General features: G+C 38.4%; 1 protein-coding gene and 1 pseudogene across 1 annotated transcript; one reads left to right on the top strand and one right to left on the bottom strand.

Moving 5' to 3' along the window:
• Positions 1-1,366: 1,366 nt before the first annotated feature.
• LOC134670826 (uncharacterized) lies at positions 1,367-6,137 on the bottom strand (annotated as a pseudogene).
• Positions 6,138-12,065: 5,928 nt separating this feature from the next.
• Positions 12,066-20,107, top strand: LOC134670825 (transcription factor Adf-1-like). Its single transcript, XM_063528647.1, has 3 exons — positions 12,066-12,566; positions 12,894-12,955; positions 16,156-20,107. The coding sequence occupies exons 1-3, from the start codon at positions 12,385-12,387 to the stop codon at positions 16,761-16,763; spliced, it is 852 nt and encodes a 283-aa protein (XP_063384717.1). The 5' UTR covers positions 12,066-12,384; the 3' UTR covers positions 16,764-20,107.
• The last annotated feature ends 211 nt before the right edge of the window (positions 20,108-20,318 follow it).

Genomic DNA, 20,318 nt, shown 5'->3' with positions numbered 1-20,318 from the left:
ATATGACTCTCACTGCAGGGGTTTTGTAATTCTATTTCCTGATAATGGTTCTCTAGATAACCCTCAAGTAGCCAAATGTCATTATGTCAATGCAGTAGTATTTAATTTTAAGTGACTACTCAAATTACTAAAAATGTTCAAATCGCTTTAAAAACTTATAGTACCATGCCTTATGGGAAACGGTCGCAGAGATAGTTCAGAGCCGGAAACCGCTACCTACCAACTTTTAGTATGTTGTTGGGCATGGCATTGGGTCAATTTTGATTTTATTGATATCAGTGTATAGCTTGAGACGTCATCTTTAATGTTGTAGTACGTTGCTTTATCGTCTGACTTTTGGTTTGGTTGTAAAACCCAAATAATCGAATATTTTTTTGCGTCATTTTTTTTTTAATTTCTCTTAAACTGTTGCATATTTTGGTACACACTGTATAAATAAAATATAGTTTATTTAATTGGCTTTCATTTAATAGCCCACACGTGTATGTGCCATGCATAGTTTGGGTGCAGTATGCAATATTCGCAACGAAGCGGGAGTCATTTTGATGACGTCATTCCGCTGAAGTAGATGGCCGGCGCGGCCGTCTCCCGGCAGTTTTAGAGACCCAATGCCATGACCAACAACATACTCGTACTAAATGTTGGTAGCGGTTTCCGGCTCTGAACTATATTCCCATAAGGCATATGACTATTAACAAGATACTTTTGGAAATGGTATTTGAAATACAAGATACGTATTTTCAAGATACTTTTTTTAAAGATAGAATACTTTTTGAAAGAAAACTACCTAAGTATTTGTTTTAAGGTTTTTTTTATTACAAAACATTCTGATTTTTTTAGTAGGGTCTAAACTATTACTAACTATCAAATTGCCCAAACCGTGACTTAAATCACTTAAGGTAAGCAGGTGTTATATTTGAGGAATATTTTTTTTATAGTGGGGAAAACATCCAAGGTCTCTATGCTTGTGTCTTTATAACTGTAACGCTTCCAAGTCCCCCGTACAGCCGGTGTTTTCGATGCTTGTTACGGAAGAATCAGAATCGTCCAAAAACATGTAATAGGATTCATCTTTTGTCTTTTTAGGGTTCCGTAGCCAAATGGCAAAAAACGGAACCCTTATAGATTCGTCATGTCTGTCCGTCTGTCTGTCCGTGTATGTCACAGCCACTTTTTTCCGAAACTATAAGAATGATACTCTTGAAACTTGGTAAGTAGATGTATTCTGTGAACCGCATTAAGATTTTCACACAAAAATAGAAAAAAAACAATAAATTTTGGGGGTTCCCCATACTTAGAACTGAAACTCAAATTTTTTTTTCCATGAAAGCCATACGTGTGGGGTGTCTATGGATAGGTCTTCAAAGATGATATTGAGGTTTCTAATATCATTTTTTTCTAAACTGAATAGTTTGCGCGAGAGACACTTCCAAAGTGGTAAAATGTGTGTGTCCCCCCCCCCCCCCGTAACTTCTAAAATAAGAGAATGATAAATCTAAAAAAAATATCTGATGTACATTAGATAGTGTGATCCTCCACAGCCGGACCACCTCGCCTGATTGCGCTCAGTTTTTAATGATGAAATGTACCTCTAATGTACTTCATGTACCTCGTCGGAAATTGAACGTACCTCTGTAGTTTGGCAGATATATGCGTTTAAAAGGGGCCCGGCTGGGGAGTAAAATCTGCAGCCGGACCACGCCTGGATCCGCTGATATCTGTTATTATGAGATATAATTTAAATAACAGATGAATGTTCCTGTTACGTACCTCTGAATAAATCGTTTTTTTATTTAAAAAACGGTCTCATAAATGAATTTTCATACATTTCATTTTTTGAGTATACGCGTAAGCGACTGTCAATAATAGCAACATAGTAGAAAACAAATGTATTCAATTCGGGCAAGCCGTCTAACGGTCGACTAGATACAAATGTGGGTGGTTATAGGGAGTGTTTTAAACCGACAAGAGTTGCGAATTACCTTTTCGCACGTGTATTGTACATCGTTTTACAGTACACAGTTGAAATTCTCAGATATGTTGCCGCTATAACAACAAATGCTAAAAACCGGCCAAGTGCGAGTCGGACTCGCGTTCCAAGGGTTCCGTATATTACACAATTTTTAACAATCAGTGCCGGATTAAGATATTCGTGGACTATTATGCAACCTTTCTGCTGTAGGAATATTTAACGTATTTCTTTCAAGTTTTTCATAAAATTTCGTATTCAACAATACTCCACCGTCGGAAACCCTTCCGTTTGTTCCAAAATCAACTAACATGAATCTGTATTTTGCATCAACGATTGCCACCAATACCATACTGTGTCTATGTTTATAGTTATAATAAAACGAGCCACTGTTACTTGGAGGCACGATTTCAACGTGCTTACCATCAATAGCACCTAAACAGTGAGGAAAGTTCCAATTCTGCTCAAAATCTCTCGCTATTATTCTCCAATCTTGTTCGGTTTGTGGAAACTGTAACAAAATAAGTACATGATTAGTCATTATTTTAGGAATACACGGTGTTTTGTGGTATAGCTAACTACATTTAAGGAAACCTAATGGCATATTTTTTTTTTAATTTCCATAGGTATAAAGTAAGTAGGGGCCTTATCAGATAAAAATAAAATATTGATTATCTCCACAATAGAGTTAATTAGAATCACGTCTTCTTTGATAAAAATACCAAATGTAAGCTCAAGAATGCACCCTTAAAATTAAAGAACACCGTGTACCTATACTATTTGTCTATTCCGTAGAAGCAGTCAACCGCCAGCATAGGCTCATCGAGCAACAAACGAGACACACCAACCCCGGACCATTCTGACAGCGAAAGAGACACCAAGCCTGGACCATTCTGACAACGAATCAGACACACCGACCCCAAACCGTTCTGACAGCGAACGAGCTACACCCATTTCAAGTCGTATTCGGAAAAGACCAGGAAAAAATACACTCACCGAAGAAGTACTTACGTCCGTACATGATCATTTTAAACGACCTAAACAACCCGATAATCGTTATGAGCTTTTTGGGAAAAATGTAGGGATGAAACTACAAGAGCTACCAAAAGAACAGAGAATCATAGCTGAAAAAATAATTAACGAAACTCTGTTCTATGCTGAGATGGGCAGCTTAATTATGTTACACACTGTAAGAAAAAAGCGGCCAAGTGCGAGTCGGACTCGCCCATGAAGGGTTCCGTAACAGCAAGTAACACAATAAAATTGCGGTTTACGGTTTATGACGTATTAAAAAAAAACTACTTACCAAATCTTGTTCAAACCAATTTTCGGCGGAAGTTTGCATGGTAATGTACATCATATATTTTTTTTTAGTTTTATCATACTCTTATTTTAGAAGTTACAGGGGGGGGGGACACACATTTTACAACTTTGGAAGTGTCTCTCGCGCAAACTATTCGGTTTAGAAGAAAATGATATTAGAAACCTCAATATCATTTTTGAAGACCTATTCATACATACCCCACACGTATGAATTTGATGAAAAATTTTTTTTGAGTTTCAGTTCTATGTATGGGGAACCCTAAAAATTTATCGTTTTTTTTCTATTTTTGTATGAAAATCTTAATGCTGTTCACAGAATACATCTACTTACCAAGTTTCAACAGTATAGTGCTTATAGTTTCGGAACAAAGTGGCTGTGACATACGGACGGACAGACAGACAGACAGACAGACATGACGAATCTATAAGGGTTCCGTTTTTTGCCATTTGGCTACGGAACCCTAAAAAACGATGACTGCCAATACTCATTTTTCCACTCAGCCACCCGCTCAAACCTTTTACACTCAGCCACACACTCAAATCATTTCCACTAAGCCACACACTCAAGTCCTTTCCACTAACCCACACAATAAAATCCTTTCCACTAAGCCACATACTCTAACCCTTTCCACTAAGCCACATACTCTAACCCTTTCCACTAAGCCACATACTCTAATCCTTTCCACTAAGCCACACACTCAAACCCTTGACACTCAGCCACACACTCAAACCCGTGACACTCAGCCATACACTCAAACCCTTGACACTCAGCCACACACTCAACCCCTTGACACTCAGCCACATACTCAAACCCTTGACGCTCAGCCACACACTCAAACCCTTGACACTCAGCCACACACTCAAATTCTTTCCACTAACCCACACATTAAAATTCTCTCCAATAAGCCATACACTCAAATCCTTAACACTAACCCACGCATTAAAATCCTTTCCAATAAGCCACACACTCAAACCTTTGACACTCAGCCACACACTCAAAACCTTTACACTCAACCCCACACTCAAAGCCAATATCCATTACAAGCTAACCAACACAGCTTTCAAGAACATGCTGTAGTCCGCTATGAATCCTCAAGTGTATCATCAATGGAATGTATATCACCGTTACAGCCTGATCATGACGCAGAATATAATAATACAATTGCTTCCTATTTAAGTAATTTTACTGATGAGTAGAATAATATTAATATAATTGAAGTGCTTGTAAGTACAATATTATTCAATACGTTTATTATTATATAATGTTTGAGAAGTTACTTAGATACAAGTTTTATTGATAAACAATTTGATGATTACCTATAGTATTTTTTTTGTCACATGCTTACCTTTCCGTAGAACTTCGTACAAAGCATCACAGGTTTAGGAATTATTTGACTAAGAGCTTGTGGTGATATTATTGTCGAAAACTTCATACATTCGTAGGAACGACCTGTAGCTAAAAATCGCAGTGTAGCAGATAATCTTTCGTGAGGACTTATTGCTTCTCTCATTACAGTGTCCTGTTTCTTTATTATTGGAGTAACTAAAGCCAGCAGGTTCAAGTATGCCTCCTCATTCATCCTCAAATAATTATGCCAATCTTTCGGAGCAAATTTCAACTCGGTTAATAAGTTGGTATGAGAAAATAGCTTCCTTTTCATGAGCCAGTCTTTACACCACACACTGCGCGCCTTTTTTTCTTTAAACACATAACAAGCCCTAACACCGCTAGCGCGTCATCGTCTGCCATTGTGGATGACATGTTGTTTCTGATGAGCTTTCCGGAGAACTGACAATCGGCTCCGATATCGGAGGCGTGTGGAGGCACTAGGAACGTTCGATTTATCGCACAGTCGGACTGTACAATTTTATCGCAACGATTTATCGTTACGTATGTAGCCGGCATAATACATCGAATTCAACTCACCTGCTTTGAGAGTTCTCAGGATCGATGTCCGAGGTATTCCAGTCCTACGAGCTATCCTCCTTGAACTCGTAGAAGGGTCTCTTTGGATTTCCGCCAAAATTTCTTCCCTCCTATCTGGATCTCCTCTGGTACTCCTTCGCGAGCTTGCTGACCAGGTATGCGTCCAGCCATCAGCCTCTGGTGGGTATTTATGAACACTCTGTGATCCGGGTAATGTTGTCGTGGTTCTCCACGGTGCTCTAACTGTTCACGATAGAGTCTTGCGGCTAAACGCCCGTTTCCTTGGGCTACACCATAATAATAATGCATTTCTGCATAATCACTAAGAGTGTAGTTCATTTTGCTGGGCAAAACTAATCCAAGTCACTGGGCAATGATTAATAGTCCAAAACACAAGCACAGGTCGGTCGTAATCAATCGGAGTCCAGTTAGCACGGCAAGAAGATTTCAAAAACAGAACGTAACGAATACAGTAGCAACACATGCGAATCTGACGAAAGCATTGAGCAACTGTCACTGATAATACTAAATAGAGGTAAAGGGGTGAACTTATTAAACAATAGTGTGTATGGAGACAGTAGTCGGCGGGGTGGGAACAGGTAAAAATGAACCCTTTGTAGATAACTACCCGCCGCGACACGGGTCCAGTTAAGATAATGATTAAGCTTAGCTTTTTTCAAACGGTTTCTTGGCGTCCTGTCCTCTACGAAGAGTACGAAGTGCAGTTGGGTATCGTCAATCGTGTCCTGTCCCCGTCCAGGGTGGATCAGGCCTGATCTGCAAATCTTGGAGCAGCCGCTTTCGTCGTATGCCATTAAAAAATGTACTTAAGTAGGTATTTACTAGCTACATCTAAATTTAAAACGATATTAGTACATGCTTGATTTTGTAGGTTAATTAAATAGTCACCAACGCTAATAAATTGTATTAATCTTTCACAGTAAAACATGCCCGTTATTAAAATTTGGTCAGTAGACCAAACAATCAAGAAAGCTGTTCCAATAATAGAAAACCCAACTATAGAAAATATAATTGAAAAAGGTGAGTAAATCTAAATTAATTTGACTTTTCGTAATGAAATATTTTTTTGTGTAATTGTAGAATGTAGTGTATTGTAGAATAGACTATAATTGGATACCTACTGTTAAAAGCATTAATGTGCTGACTCAAACCAAATTTTAAAATTGGATGCTTTTTGATGCAATTTAAAAAACTGGTGTGGTTTTAGTGGGTAAGCTCCTTTCACAATTGAAAAGAGCTGGGAGGTGAGAGTCCCACATACCATTATTAATTGCAAAGAGATATCTGTTTCTCACTCTCACTTATGGGTGCGACGTACCAAGGTCGCGGTGCGGTGCGATAGTGTGTTACGGCCTTAAGGGAAATAGCGAAGAAACGGGAGAAGGATACTTAAATACACGCCATATAAAGCAGGAAACTAACATCAGACAATAACATATGACGAAAATTCATAGAAAAATAATTTATTGTTTTCCTTAATGGCTCGAGGAAGACAATTCTAAATTCTCTGATAAGGATAGGTTGGCCTTATCTAACGGAATCAGGAAACATTGCATCTCAAGTGTAATGCACTTAAGGTCAATTAATGTCTTCAAAATTGGAATCACCTTTGATGCCCCTAAAGGTGAATTTACATTACGAAATGAAATTGGTTTCGTGACATTAGTTTTTCCAACAGTTTCACGTGTAATTTAGTACTTTCATAATGCATGCATTAATTTCACGAATGCAAATCAGTTTCGTGCTCTGCGCGATTTTTTGGTGAAATTAGTGTCATGCAACTAATTTCATAGTGTAGATGCGACGTGAACTAGTGTAGTGTCGCGAAAGTGCCTGCGGTGTGCGGACGTGCGTATTGATCATCGCGCCACGCTTCAAGCGTTTGAAAATGGCAAGCCAACGATGGAGCACAGCTAAAAATATACAATTCAGTGATGCATATCAACGACAAGAGTGTCTCTGGGACCCGAAACACCTACAATATAAAAATAGGGATGCCCGAGATGCTGCCTACAAATCAATTATGGAAGCTATGGAGATGCAAAATGTCAAAGAAGTTATCGGTAAAATATGATCACTTCGAAATACTTACAACAATGAGTTGTTAAAGACAAAAAAATCAAATACTACGGGCATGGCAACTAATGAACTGTATATTTCTAAAATTCCTTGGCTGTCTCATTTGGATTTTTTGAAAAATATTGATAGCTATACGAGAGAAAATACAGAAAATGTGGTAGGTGTATTTATTCAACAACATTACAATAGATGTTTCGCTTTCACCTCCTTACTTTAAAAAAAATATTCTATCTTGCCATTCTACACGCCCATGTCCAATAAAGTAGTCAGTATAACCTTGTCTTATGAGGGTTGCATTTCTAGAATGATTTCTACCCAGATTACCGAGTGGGGAAGGACATACCGTCAGGATGAAGAAATCCAGAAACGGGAGAAGTAGTGGAAGGTTCATGGAGGAAGGTAACCCACAGAGCTTTTACTGTGGGTTACCGTCCTCCATGAACCTTCCACTACTTCTCCCGTTTCTGGATTTCTTCATCAATCAAACCCGGTTCTAAATAACTCAATGAAATTAGAATAAGTACTTTTAGATAAGGTTAGGAAGGGGGATGTCAGGTATGGTATCTGTAAATTGTAGTATCTGTGGCAACACTGGACAACTCAACTCTCTCTATCAAAAGGTTCATTAGGGAAAATATTGACATTTTCCCCAATAGCTTCGTTGACAAAAACTGCTTTAAGATGGTCAAAAATATTTCAAATTACATCGCGAAGTCGTTAAATCTAAAGCAGTTCAAGACAAAATTCAAAACGACCACGCAAACAATTTTTAAGCAGTCGGCAGTGCCAGTATTTCAAATAATGGCAAATTTCAAGTTGCTTTGCCTTTAAAATTTCCAATGAGTAGATTACTCATTTTCTAGTGCATTGCAGCAATTTCTAAATTTAGAAAAAAGATTATTATAGATGATTTACTTCATAAAAATATAAAGATTTTATTAATCAATATATGTATATTGACTAGGGCCATGGCGACGTGTAATATTTCAAAGTATGACTTAAAAAATGAGACGGTCTTTTTTTCTGCCGCATCATCCTGTATTTAATGAACACAGTAAAACTACAAAGCTGCACATAGTTTTTAATGGGAGTTTTTAGTGCCGCCTTATCACAAATGAATCAACTACTACGCTTATGGTTATGAACTCGTGCTAATTTTAATTAATGAATTTTTGTTGTCACCTGACGATATAATGGAGGGTAAAGACTGAAAATTGTAGTCATTCTCCACATCAAGTCAAGCCTTTTGTTTTTTCAGGAGGTTAGCTCCATCAGTTTTCTTATTTTCAACGATACGTTTGTTATGTGTTTGTTTGTTTGTCTTTGTTGGAGACTATTTCACATAGCAGTAAATTATCGCTTTGAGTGAAATGGGTAGCAGGATAGCCTTTGAAAAATTGCCCCCAGAGATTTTTGTTCACTATTACCAGATGATATTATTAAATTATTTGTTTTATTGTACTATGTTTCTACATAACTTAAAATTAATGCCGTTAGAATAATTTTTACCGTTGGTTAAAATTTTCCCACATTTTATCGCACTTGATCGTTCCTCTCGTATTATTTCATTTATTTCTTTAAACATGGAGTGGGACAGAGAAAAAAACTCTATATTTTAATTTTATAGAAAAATACACAGAGTATTTTTATTTTATAGAAAAATACACAGAGCATTTTTACTTCAAAGAAAAATACAGAGAAGAACCAGTGTTGTGGAACACAGCTCACATTATAACAATTTAAGAAAGAAGACGCTTGGGATAGATTGGGTTCGTCTCGACAGCGAAAGAGAAACGTGTAAGGCATCATTGAGGAGAGAAAAACAAAAAATTAAACAATCGTCTGGTACAGGAAAAGGTACATAATTATTTTAATATTTTAAAGTTCTTATACAGTAAGATTAAGCAAACAATGTGGAATGGATGAAAATATTAAAAGTGCCTGATTATTTTTCTGGTGATAGGAATAATTATTTCTAGTTAAAGGTTTTTCGACTGCGTCATACGATTTATAAAAATAAAAACATTTTGCTTTACCTACCGCGCGTCCGGCCCCTTCCAGCTGTTAAGAGTGTTAAGACATTTTTCAAAGTCTTAAAAAGATCTGCAAACTGCTTTCTTTCTTTTATATGCGACTTATTTACGACTCGCTTCCTCATCATCATCTGAGGCTAATTGGGCCTTAGCCTGGTCAAGCAAGTCTATTTATTTGTGGACGCGTTTCCGGGACCGCTGATTTTGCCTGCGAACGACGGCCTTCGCTTGTGAATACCGGACCTGATTTTTATGGCACTTTCGACGACCACTACAACTGAGACTCGACTATTGGCTTTGTGCCGTATTCAGCACCATGGATACGAATAGTTATCAACGATATAAAGATCCAAAAACATGCTTTATACCAACGTGCTCCAAGACAAGAAGTTTTTTACTGTAAGAAAAGAGCTGAAAGAACGTTGTTGTCAATTGGTCGGCAGGAACTGTCCAAACCAAGCACTGTTTTGTTGTGTTCAAACAACGAAACCTAATTGTGTTTGGGGTTTTTAGAATAGTCTCGATGAGTATTAGTTGCCTGTGGAAAAAAAGTACAGTCGGCGATGAAAGCTTATACCAAAAATGAAATTCTTTTTTTGTGGTTTATTTATCACTTCTTACACAGGTCAGAGATGGCGGATAAGAAAAGGAAAGAGAGCCAGGATCAATGCAACAACATCAAATCGATGACGCTTTTTCTCTCGGTCACGCATATTAGCGCTGAAGGACGAGCCGCGTCTTTTTGGATGCGCTCCATAAGCGAATTTTATGCTGACTACGGGAGAGAACAGCCAGAATTCGAAAAAAGTATCGGTATGTTTCTGTTTAAATTATTTGTTTCTTTTTTTGGGTTTCGTACCTCAAAAGAAAAAACGGAACTCATATAGGTTCACTAATGCGTCTGGCTCAACCTATTTTTCTCCGAAACTACTGAATCAATTAAGTTGAAAGCCACACTTGTGTAAGGTAAATGAGACAATTATAAAACAAAGTTTTGCAAACAATATCCTGTTATATATCAAATGAAAGAGCTCATTGTGAGAATCTCAAATATTTTTTTATATAATTTAAAGTTATTTAAGAAAATATGCAAATAATGGTCATTCCGTAATGTCCGAAACCCTTGGAACGCGAGTCCGACTCGCACTTGCACGGTTTTTTTCTCTTTTAATGGTTGATTTATCACTTCTTACACAGGTTAAAGATGGCGGATAAGAAAAGGAAAGAGAAAGAAAGAAGAAAAAAAAAGTTAACCATCTAGACCTACGTCTAGGGCTACCCCTTCTGTGCCATCAAGAGATAGAGATAGCATACAAAAACTGAATAATAGTCCTACTTGGTATTTGGTTGCAAAAAACAAAAATTACACTCATTACCTAAAAAATAAACACTCATTGTCACCTGTATCGGCTAGTAGAATAAAATCACGATTGTTTCCTTTAAGCAAAATAAGCCAACTTAAGATTTTAAACCACTTTTAAACATTTGGCAAAAAAATTTATAAGTATTCTATCCTATTCCCTCCAGGATATTTTTTTTTTACACATTTTATAGTAAACAATATAAATGTCAATTAATATTATTGTGTAATATGTTATTGTGTAATCTCCTATTATAATTCACAGTATTTCATTGCAGTATTTATCATATTTTTGTATAAAATGACTAGTAATATATGAAATCAGAAAACAAAACTATAGTTTTTTACTCTATACTTACATGTTCGTACAAAACACAATGGTTGTATTGCTCTATAGGTACTGTATTTAAATGTAGGTGCTTAATTTACGTCAATGGTCTAAAATGAATGGTACGTACCTATGTAAATAAACTGAATAAAGTTTTTTCCTAACCCATGTTTTGTTTGTTTTACCAATCAAAAATAAATAATATCGTAATATTACATTATTATTATTGTACACACGTACCTAAATTTAAAATTTAAGGTAGCCACCTTCTACTCACTGTTGTAGCTAGAATATTGGGATTCTACGAGTACTTCACTTCGGATTCTGCCCCACTGTTGTAGCTAGGATATTGGGACGATTTGGACCTTTTGGAACGAAGTGTAGCGAAGCGAAGCGACGCGGGGTAAATTCAACTTTGGATTCTACCCCACGTCGGATTCTATAGTTCGTTTTTTTTAGCATTAGAAAGAACTCCACAGAAGCAAGCGTGCAGTTTTTATCAGGCTCTTTAATTGTTAATAATTATTGAATTATCTAATGTAGCATGGTCAATACATATCATTTACTTCAAATTATTACCGCTAAAAGTGCCGGATTTGGAACCACAAGCTTACTTCTGCGAAGTTCTTTCTAATGCTAAAAAAAACGGACTGTACTCCACTGTTGTAGCTAGGATAATTGGAGGAACTAGACCTTTTGGAACGAAGTGTAGCGGAGCAAAGCGACCACCATTTGGATATACACCCCCAAAGGTATCTTACTACATTCTTTTCAAGTTGGATACAATTTTGTTGTCTGCACTGCACCATACATTAGAACAACTTGACCGAATCAAATAGCATAATAGTGTACTATTTTAAAGGGTCGGCTTAGTATGCACAAAGGATATTAAAACTTAACACCAAGATGATGATGACTAAGAAATGTTAATGTCGTGGAATGTGTTGAAGGAATGTTTATCAATGGACACGTGCGTGATGCAAAAAATGAACTGCATAGGCCTCGTCACGTAGTACTTGAAATTGATCCGTCGGGCCAAAGTACAAAAACATTTTTTTTGTGAAACACAAGGAAATGGCACTTCACGGTGTGCATTATGCTGCAAATATGATAGACCGCAGATTCCTAAGGCCCTGGGTTTTCTGACCACCCGTCGCCGGCGGCCGGCGACCGACGCGTGTCCGCCGCCGACGACGTTCGGATGTTTTGTTCGGGAATGTTTGAGGGTGGTTTCTCTGAAACGCCGCCGGCGGCGGGTAGGTCGACGGGCGAAGGTCACACGCTGCACGCGTCGGTCGCTATCATTTTTGTAGAATAGCGACGGACGGCGTCTTGATATTGAAAATGTCTCATTTCAATAAAGACAACGATGAATTATTAATAAATCTAATACGTTGTAATCCTATATTGTTCGACGCGTCTGACAAAGATTATAAAAATAACAATTTAAAGCACAGAAAATGGGAAAATATTAGTGAAACAATGAAAATTCCAGGTGAGTGTTTATTTACAATTTTACATTCTTAGTACCTATAATTACACCATATTTAATTGCCATGTCACTGACCCTTGAGGTGAACATATATAGTCTTTCAACTCATTTCTTAAATTTATTCCTGCGACTCCACCTACACCACCAGTCCGTCGAAGTGCCGTCAAATTGCTTTGATTCGTGTTATTGTTGCTGGTATTAGAGTTTGTGGGGTTTTCATTGCTTTTATTTTCCATTAGCATGTTATGAAGACAGCAACTTGCGAGAATTAAGTAGTCTACTGTGTCTGTGTTTTTGAGTAATATAGGTGTATGAAACACTCGGAAAACATTAGATAATATACCAAACGCACTTTCCACAGTTCTTCGTGCACGACTAAGCCTGTAGTTGTATTGTCGTTTAAGAATATCTACTTGACTTTGGGCATTAGAATATGGCTTCATAAGTCTAGGCAATAACTTGAAGCCCCCATCTCCTATGACAAAGTGTGGAAAATAAATATCTGAACCTGGTAATCTTGCGTCACCAGGAAAAGGAAATCCACCATGTTCGATCTGCTTTCCTAGTACCGATTTTGAAAATATACCACTGTCTCCCTCTTTTCCATAAGATCCAATATCGACGCATATAAATTTGCAGTCTGCATCCACTAAGGCCATTAACACGACAGAAAAAAAATGTTTAGTTATAAAATAACGATCCACTGTTTGGCGGACATTGCACACGGCAGTGCTTTCCGTCCAAGGCACCGCAACAGTTAGGAAAATTCCATTTAGCTAAAAAGTTACTTGCAACATTTTTTAAAAGTTCTTCTGTCACTTGTGGTAAATATAATGGTTTTAAATGCTTACAAATAGCTCTAAATGTTGCATAAAATATTTTTGACAGATGTGAATGACAAATACGATACTGGTATGCTAGCGATCGTAAACTTTCTCCTGTTGCCAAGTATCTGAAACAGAAAAAATATAAGTAAGTATTAAACGTAACTTTAATGAAAACTTTTATTTAGTTTCAGATTTAAAAAAACGCTGGAAACATTTAAGAGATTGCAACACGACTGATTAATTGACATGCTCGATCTCCCAGAAGGGGGTTCGTGGGGTATTTGAGTTTGGTACGGTCGTATAGAGGGCGGTCTGGTGACCTCTAGAAAAATCCGACTTTTGGTCTACCGCTTCCGGTCAGAAAAATGTACGACGGCCCGGCCAAACGGTGGGAGGTAGGTGGGGGGTGCTCGACCAAATGTCATAGAGGGACCCTGGCAGTTTTTGAAGCCGCCATTTTTTTTTCAAAATGGCCGACTTTTTTTTTTTAATTTTTTCAAGTTTGTCCTAGCGCGCTGAAATTTTGGTCAAGGAATCTCGGAGTCCCCTAGATTCCTACGAAAAAAAAATTTTTGGAAAAATGCTCTAATTGTTGGAAAACTGGCCACTTTTGTTTTGTATGGCAACTTTTAAACGGTGTGAGATAGGTGGGGGGTGCTCGACCAAATGTCATATAGGGCCTCGAGGCAAAACAAACTGCATTAAAAAAAATTCAAAATGGCCGACTTTTTTTTTTAATTTTTTCAAGTTGGTCCGAGCGCGCTGAGATTTAGCATGGCGAGAGATAAAGGCCTCTAGATACCTACGAATAAAAAAAATTTTGGAAAAAATCCAAGATGGCGGAAATAATGGGCATTTTAATTTTGTATGGCAACTTTTAAACGGTGCGAGATGGGTGGGGGGTGCTCGACCAAATGTCATAGAGGGCCTCGAGCGAAATAAAACTGCATTAAAAAAAATTCAAAATGGCCGACTTTTTTTTTTAAAATTTTTCAAGTTGGTCCGAGCGCGCTGAGATTTGGTATGCGGCGAGCTTGGGGGCCCAAGATTACCATGTGAAAAAAATTTTTTGGAAAAATCCAAAATGGCGGCGGACACGGGCCAAATTCAAATTTCCAAGTAGGTTAAGCGAGCCCGAAGGGCGAGCTTCAGGCTGGGAGGCCGAAGGCCGACCCGGCGGAGGGCCGTCAGGCCCGGAGCTTCACCCCGAATGTCCAAGCGTGCCCCACCTCCAGTAATTTTGGGCGAGGCCGAAGGCCGAGCTGCGGGAATGACGAACAAAGCAAAATCCTATACAAAAAGTGTGTTAAGCGAGCCCGAAGGGCGAGCTACAGGCTGGGAGGCCGAAGGCCGACCCCGGCGGAGGGCCGAAGGCCCGAAGCCTCCACCCTGACTCCCAAAACGCGAGGCCGAAGGCCGAGCTGCGTGAATGCAGTTCCTGCAAGCGTTCTACAAAGTCAACTGTCTTGATAAGCGAAGCCGGCGGGCCGAAGGCCCGACGGCGGAGCGTCGAGGCTCGCGAAGGCCGAAGGCCGAGCTCCGCGTAGGGCCGAAGGCCCGAAGCGTCACACGAGAGGGGGAAGTTGGAGCTTAAACACGACCCTATAGGAAAAGTGTCTTAGACAAGCGAAACGACGGGCCGAAGGCCGAAGGCCGTAGGCCCGACGTGAGCTTGTCAAGACACTTTTACTATTGGGTCGTGTTTAAGCTCCAACTTCCCGCTTACGCCCCGAAGCAAAACCAACCCTCCAAGTGTTTTAATAAGCGAAGCGGCGGGCCGAAGGCCCGACGTTGAGCTTCGAAACCCAGCGAAGGCCGAAGGCCGAGCTCCGCGTAGGGCCGAAGGCCCGGAGCGTCCCTTACGATTCCCCAAGCACGCGAGGCCGAAGGCCGAGCTGCGGGAATGAAGTGCTCGCATGCGGACCTTACGATTTCCCAAGCATGCGAGGCCGAAGGCCGAGCTGCGTGAATGCGGTGCCTCCAAGCGTTCTACAAAGTCAACTGTCTTGATAACGGAGCGTCGAGGCTCGCGAAGGCCGAAGGTCGAGCTCCGCGTAGGGCCGAAGGCCCGAAGCGTCACACGAGAGGGGGAAGTTGGAGCTTAAACACGACCCAATAGGAAAAGTGTCTTAGACAAGCGAAACGGCGGGACTAAGCCTGTAGTTGTATTGTCGTTTAAGAATATCTACTTGACTTTGGGCATTAGAATATGGCTTCATAAGTCTAGGCAATAACTTGAAGCCCCCATCTCCTATGACAAAGTGTGGAAAATAAATATCTGAACCTGGTAATCTTGCGTCACCAGGAAAAGGAAATCCACCATGTTCGATCTGCTTTCCTAGTACCGATTTTGAAAATATACCACTGTCTCCCTCTTTTCCATAAGATCCAATATCGACGCATATAAATTTGCAGTCTGCATCCACTAAGGCCATTAACACGACAGAAAAAAAATGTTTATAGTTATAAAATAACGATCCACTGTTTGGCGGACATTGCACACGGCAGTGCTTTCCGTCCAAGGCACCGCAACAGTTAGGAAAATTCCATTTAGCTAAAAAGTTACTTGCAACATTTTTTAAAAGTTCTTCTGTCACTTGTGGTAAATATAATGGTTTTAAATGCTTACAAATAGCTCTAAATGTTGCATAAAATATTTTTGACAGATGTGAATGACAAATACGATACTGGTATGCTAGCGATCGTAAACTTTCTCCTGTTGCCAAGTATCTGAAACAGAAAAAATATAAGTAAGTATTAAACGTAACTTTAATGAAAACTTTTATTAAGTTTCAGATTTAAAAAAACGCTGGAAACATTTAAGAGATCACTATATGAAGAAAAAGAAAGCGGCTTCAGGCACTGGCCAAGCGAAAAATGATAATAACACATGGGAATATATGTCACAATTGACTTTTCTGTCACAAGCACCATCACAGCGACACACGCTTACAAATGTAGAATCAGAGGTTCAAATAAGTGAAGAACAAAACGAGAGTATATGTGAAGAAAACACACCTCAAAATACATCTCAAGATAGTGTGTATCTAGATCTAGATAAAAATATGAGTGTAGATTCTCCACAAAATACTGATGACTCGTTTGTGGAGCCTACTGTAAAAAAACGTAAAAAAACGAATGATTTAGTTTCTCTTTTAAAACACAGGCAAGACGAAAGAGCACGTGTTTTTGATAAATTATTATCAGACCCAAAAAAGTCTCCTATACACAAATTTTTTGAGTCGATGGCAGATATTGTTTGCGAACTTCCACCGCATCTTATTGCTGAGGCCCGCTTGAAAGTTTGTCAAATGGTTAATGAACTAGAAATAAAGAATAGCCAATCATTGTCATTAACACCTATGCCGTCAAGTTACGATTCTTCTGATAGCTGGCCTTATTAAATTTAATAAGTAAAGTAAGGTGAACCTAATTATGTATTATAAAAAAATGTTGATTTTTTGATTAAGCAAATAAGAACTGTCTAAGTATATGGCTACATATTTGTAAACATTAACTTTTTGTTAAATTAATTTTCAATTACAAATAAATGATTATTATTGTTTCGATTTATTTTATTAAATGTACATACCTTATCGACACCGCTAGTTTTTGAGCTGGAGAAATAGGCACAGGATATTTATTACTTCGCTTCGTAGTAATATCACTTTCAATCAGATTCAATACTTTTGCAAACTGTTCTCGAGTTAGTCGAAAATAAGATGTAAATTTTTCTTCATTGCACATCAAGTGTTTGAGAACCAGGTTAAAAAATGCACCTTCATTTTCCCGATTTTTAAATATATCGGTTGGCTCTCTTTTATTTTTTGATAATATTAATATTTCATCGTCTTCTTCTTCTTCTAACAATAAAAATGTTAGTATTTTTCTATTCATTTCATTTAAAGCACAGCACACCAATTCTCAAAGCGGGCACAATGCGACTGAGCTCCTTCCCCGACGACGGGTGGCCGCGGGCCAGAAAACCCACGCACCCGCGACCGACGGCGTGTGGCACAGCGTGCGACGCACGTCCAGACGCCGCCGGTCGCGTGTGACGGGCCAGAAAAACCACGGCCTAAGTAATACTCAAAAGTAATGATGGAAACTTGGGTTCTTTTATAATGAAACTAACAGCAAAGACTCAGCCGTTTCCCAAATTTATGTTTGGTGTATCTTTTAAGAACACCTGCCCTCTGCTGTGGTGGAAATTAATTCCATCAAAAACATAAATGTGAAACGAGAGCCAAGTTCAATATTAAGAATATTCGTCGTTGTTGACTTCGCCGGAAAAGGAATTGAGATCTATATGGATGATAAGTTCTAGTTTGCTTTGTGCATACAAAGGATATTAAAACTAACGTGTACCAAGAAATGGACATGTGTGTGATGGAGAAGATGAACTGCACGATGAGTGTTATATAGCACATACTATTGTTTGCTATGACACAAACCATTGGATATAGATCCCCAAAGGTATCTTACTACATTCTTTTCAAGTTGGATACAATTTTGTTGTCTGCACCATACATTAGAACATAACTTGACCGAATCAAATAGCATAATAGTGTATTATTTTAAAGGGTCGGCTTAGTGTGCACAAGGGATATTAAAACCACCACCAAGGTGATGATAACTAAGAAATGTTGATGTTGTGGAATGTGTTGAAGGAATGTTTATCAAGAAATGGACATGTGCAGTATGCAAAAAATTAACTGCATAGGCCTTGTCGCGTACCTAGTACTGTAAATTGGTCGGTCGGGCCAAAGTACAAAAAAATGTTTTTGTGGAACACAAGGAAATGGCACTTCACGGTGTGCATTATGCTGCAATTATGATAGACCGCAGATTCCTAAGTAATACTCAAAAGAAACAAGCATATGACTGTGTGGCTGAAGAAGTTGATGGAAACTTTGCTTCTTTCATAATGGCAGTAACAGCAAAGGCTCAGCCGTTTCCTATTTTTATGTTTGCTGAATCTTTTAAGAATACCGCTCTCTGCTATGGTGGAAATTAATTCCATGAAAAACATAAATGTGAAACGAGAGCCAAGTTCAATATTAAGAATATTCGTCGTTGTTGACTTCGCCGGAAAAAGAATTGAGATCTATATGGATGCTAAGTTCTAGTTTGCTTGGTGTGTAATTAAAGTTCAGGATTTGACTCTTCTCATTTTTTTGTGACAAGTAATTACATGTATGAAGTGCCGCTCTTAAAATACATTTCTTACGATTTTGAGTACCTAATACTTAAACCAGTAGTGGCTTACAAAATGTACCTGTATTTCAAATTTATATGCCCTTTTCAACACACTAAATAGTTTATACCCACCAATTTGGATGTAAACGAGTAAATACTAGTAGTTTCTTCTAGCTTGTACTTTGCACGTAGTGGAGGACCAACAATTCGAGGATATTTGGTATCAAGAAAGTAAAGTGGTTGAATTTATGAAGTTTCCCATAAATATAGGGTTACTCAACCTAACACAAGCCGACGAAATCGCAGCTGCATGCTGTACGATACATACCGTACATTTTGATATGTAGGTAGAGTAACAAAATGCTCAAGTTAGTTTAACGGTAATCTTTGGTACATATGGAAGTGGAAATATAGTCTTAATTTAAAAATTATGTTGGCGTTTCCTTTAAAGACCTGCGCCTAACAAATCTCCTATAGGACGCTGACTGTACAGTCATGCAATGCAGTGGGAATTCACCAACTAGCTCGGTGAATCATATTATGAGACACATGATTAGTAAAGAAATGAACTTGCATCAAAGGCATAGACGTCAGTCTTCGCCAGAGGAGCAACACTTTTTGGCATATGCATAAAAGACTGCGGACATAAAAGTACCGTGTGAGGACAGCGTGGACTTGTCCTAAATCGAATTCTGGATTGCAATTACAGAAAATGGGAAAATTTTGGTAAATTTACTAATAAATTCATTCTTAAATATTAGCAGACTATTAGCCAGAGCCAGACCGCTAAACTGACTTTTTTTTTCATGTTTAGCATTTAAGCTTTGTCACCCCGTAACTAATGCAGACTATCACAAAGCGCAAGCTTACGACCTAACTATATTTGACGTAAAATAAATGCTAAGTAGATCCCTGGCATCAACCGAGACTGACTGACTTCTGTTGTGATTTTCAATGATGCTCACGAGTTCCGTTCCGACTTGCTAATTAACAGGAATTTGTTATTTATATTTTCAGGTAACATATATATCTCAGCCTTGTAGGTGGAAACAAGATGACAGTTATCATAAGAAGAATTTTAGAGAAGCTATTTACTAAAAATTTAGCAGTTCTGTGTAACTGGACGGGAAAGTTGTGTCACGAACTTAGAACCTCGTCATATTGAAACTTTTTTTTATAATAACATGTCAATGTCATAAATGATTCATTATAATTTAATTTCGCATCGTACTACTTAAAGTGCTCAACATTTTAATGGGCCGATTGGCCCAACATGGGATGGCTTACGTTGACCCTACCGTTGGACCAACTATTTTTAGGGGTGACATTCCTCACGGTTGGCCAACCAAATGGTAGACGGAGGCCTAACAATCAGCCAACCCAAAATGCTTTTAGGGTGAATTACAGACATAAGCGGTGGCCTCCTCTTTGACAAAATTTTGGACATATCTACTAGAGATACCATTTACCACATTACAAACAACAACAACATTATTATTTTTTACATTTTTTAATTTAGTAACCGATTGCAATTCGTTACGGGCGGCGTTTACAAAAAGGCATATGTTACCACGGGTAAGTACCTCGTAGCTCGTAGGGTTTAAAATACAAGAATTCGATTGTGACATAAAATATAAATTGGGAAAAGGCATTCCTTATCCATCATTATGCATGTAGATGCGTAAATTAGAAACCCGTGACAGGTGAATTTAATTTAGATCTTTAGGTATGATGACCCTATTGAGGAGATGAGGTTAAAA

The sequence above is a fragment of the Cydia fagiglandana genome, chromosome 14, assembly GCF_963556715.1.
Source record: "Cydia fagiglandana chromosome 14, ilCydFagi1.1, whole genome shotgun sequence".
Taxonomy (NCBI): domain Eukaryota; kingdom Metazoa; phylum Arthropoda; class Insecta; order Lepidoptera; family Tortricidae; genus Cydia; species Cydia fagiglandana.
This window is presented reverse-complemented; position numbering and strand designations above follow the sequence as displayed.

Bases quoted from the DNA above. Each gene is read 5' to 3' on its own strand.
- LOC134670825 (XM_063528647.1), top strand. From the start codon at position 12,385: ATGTCTCATTTCAATAAAGACAACGATGAATTATTAATAAATCTAATA. The intron at 12,567-12,893 runs GTACCTATAATT...CACTTTCCACAG, and splicing joins TTTACAATTTTACATTCTTA to TTCTTCGTGCACGACTAAGC. The intron at 12,956-16,155 runs GCATTAGAATAT...ATTAAGTTTCAG, and splicing joins GAATATCTACTTGACTTTGG to ATTTAAAAAAACGCTGGAAA.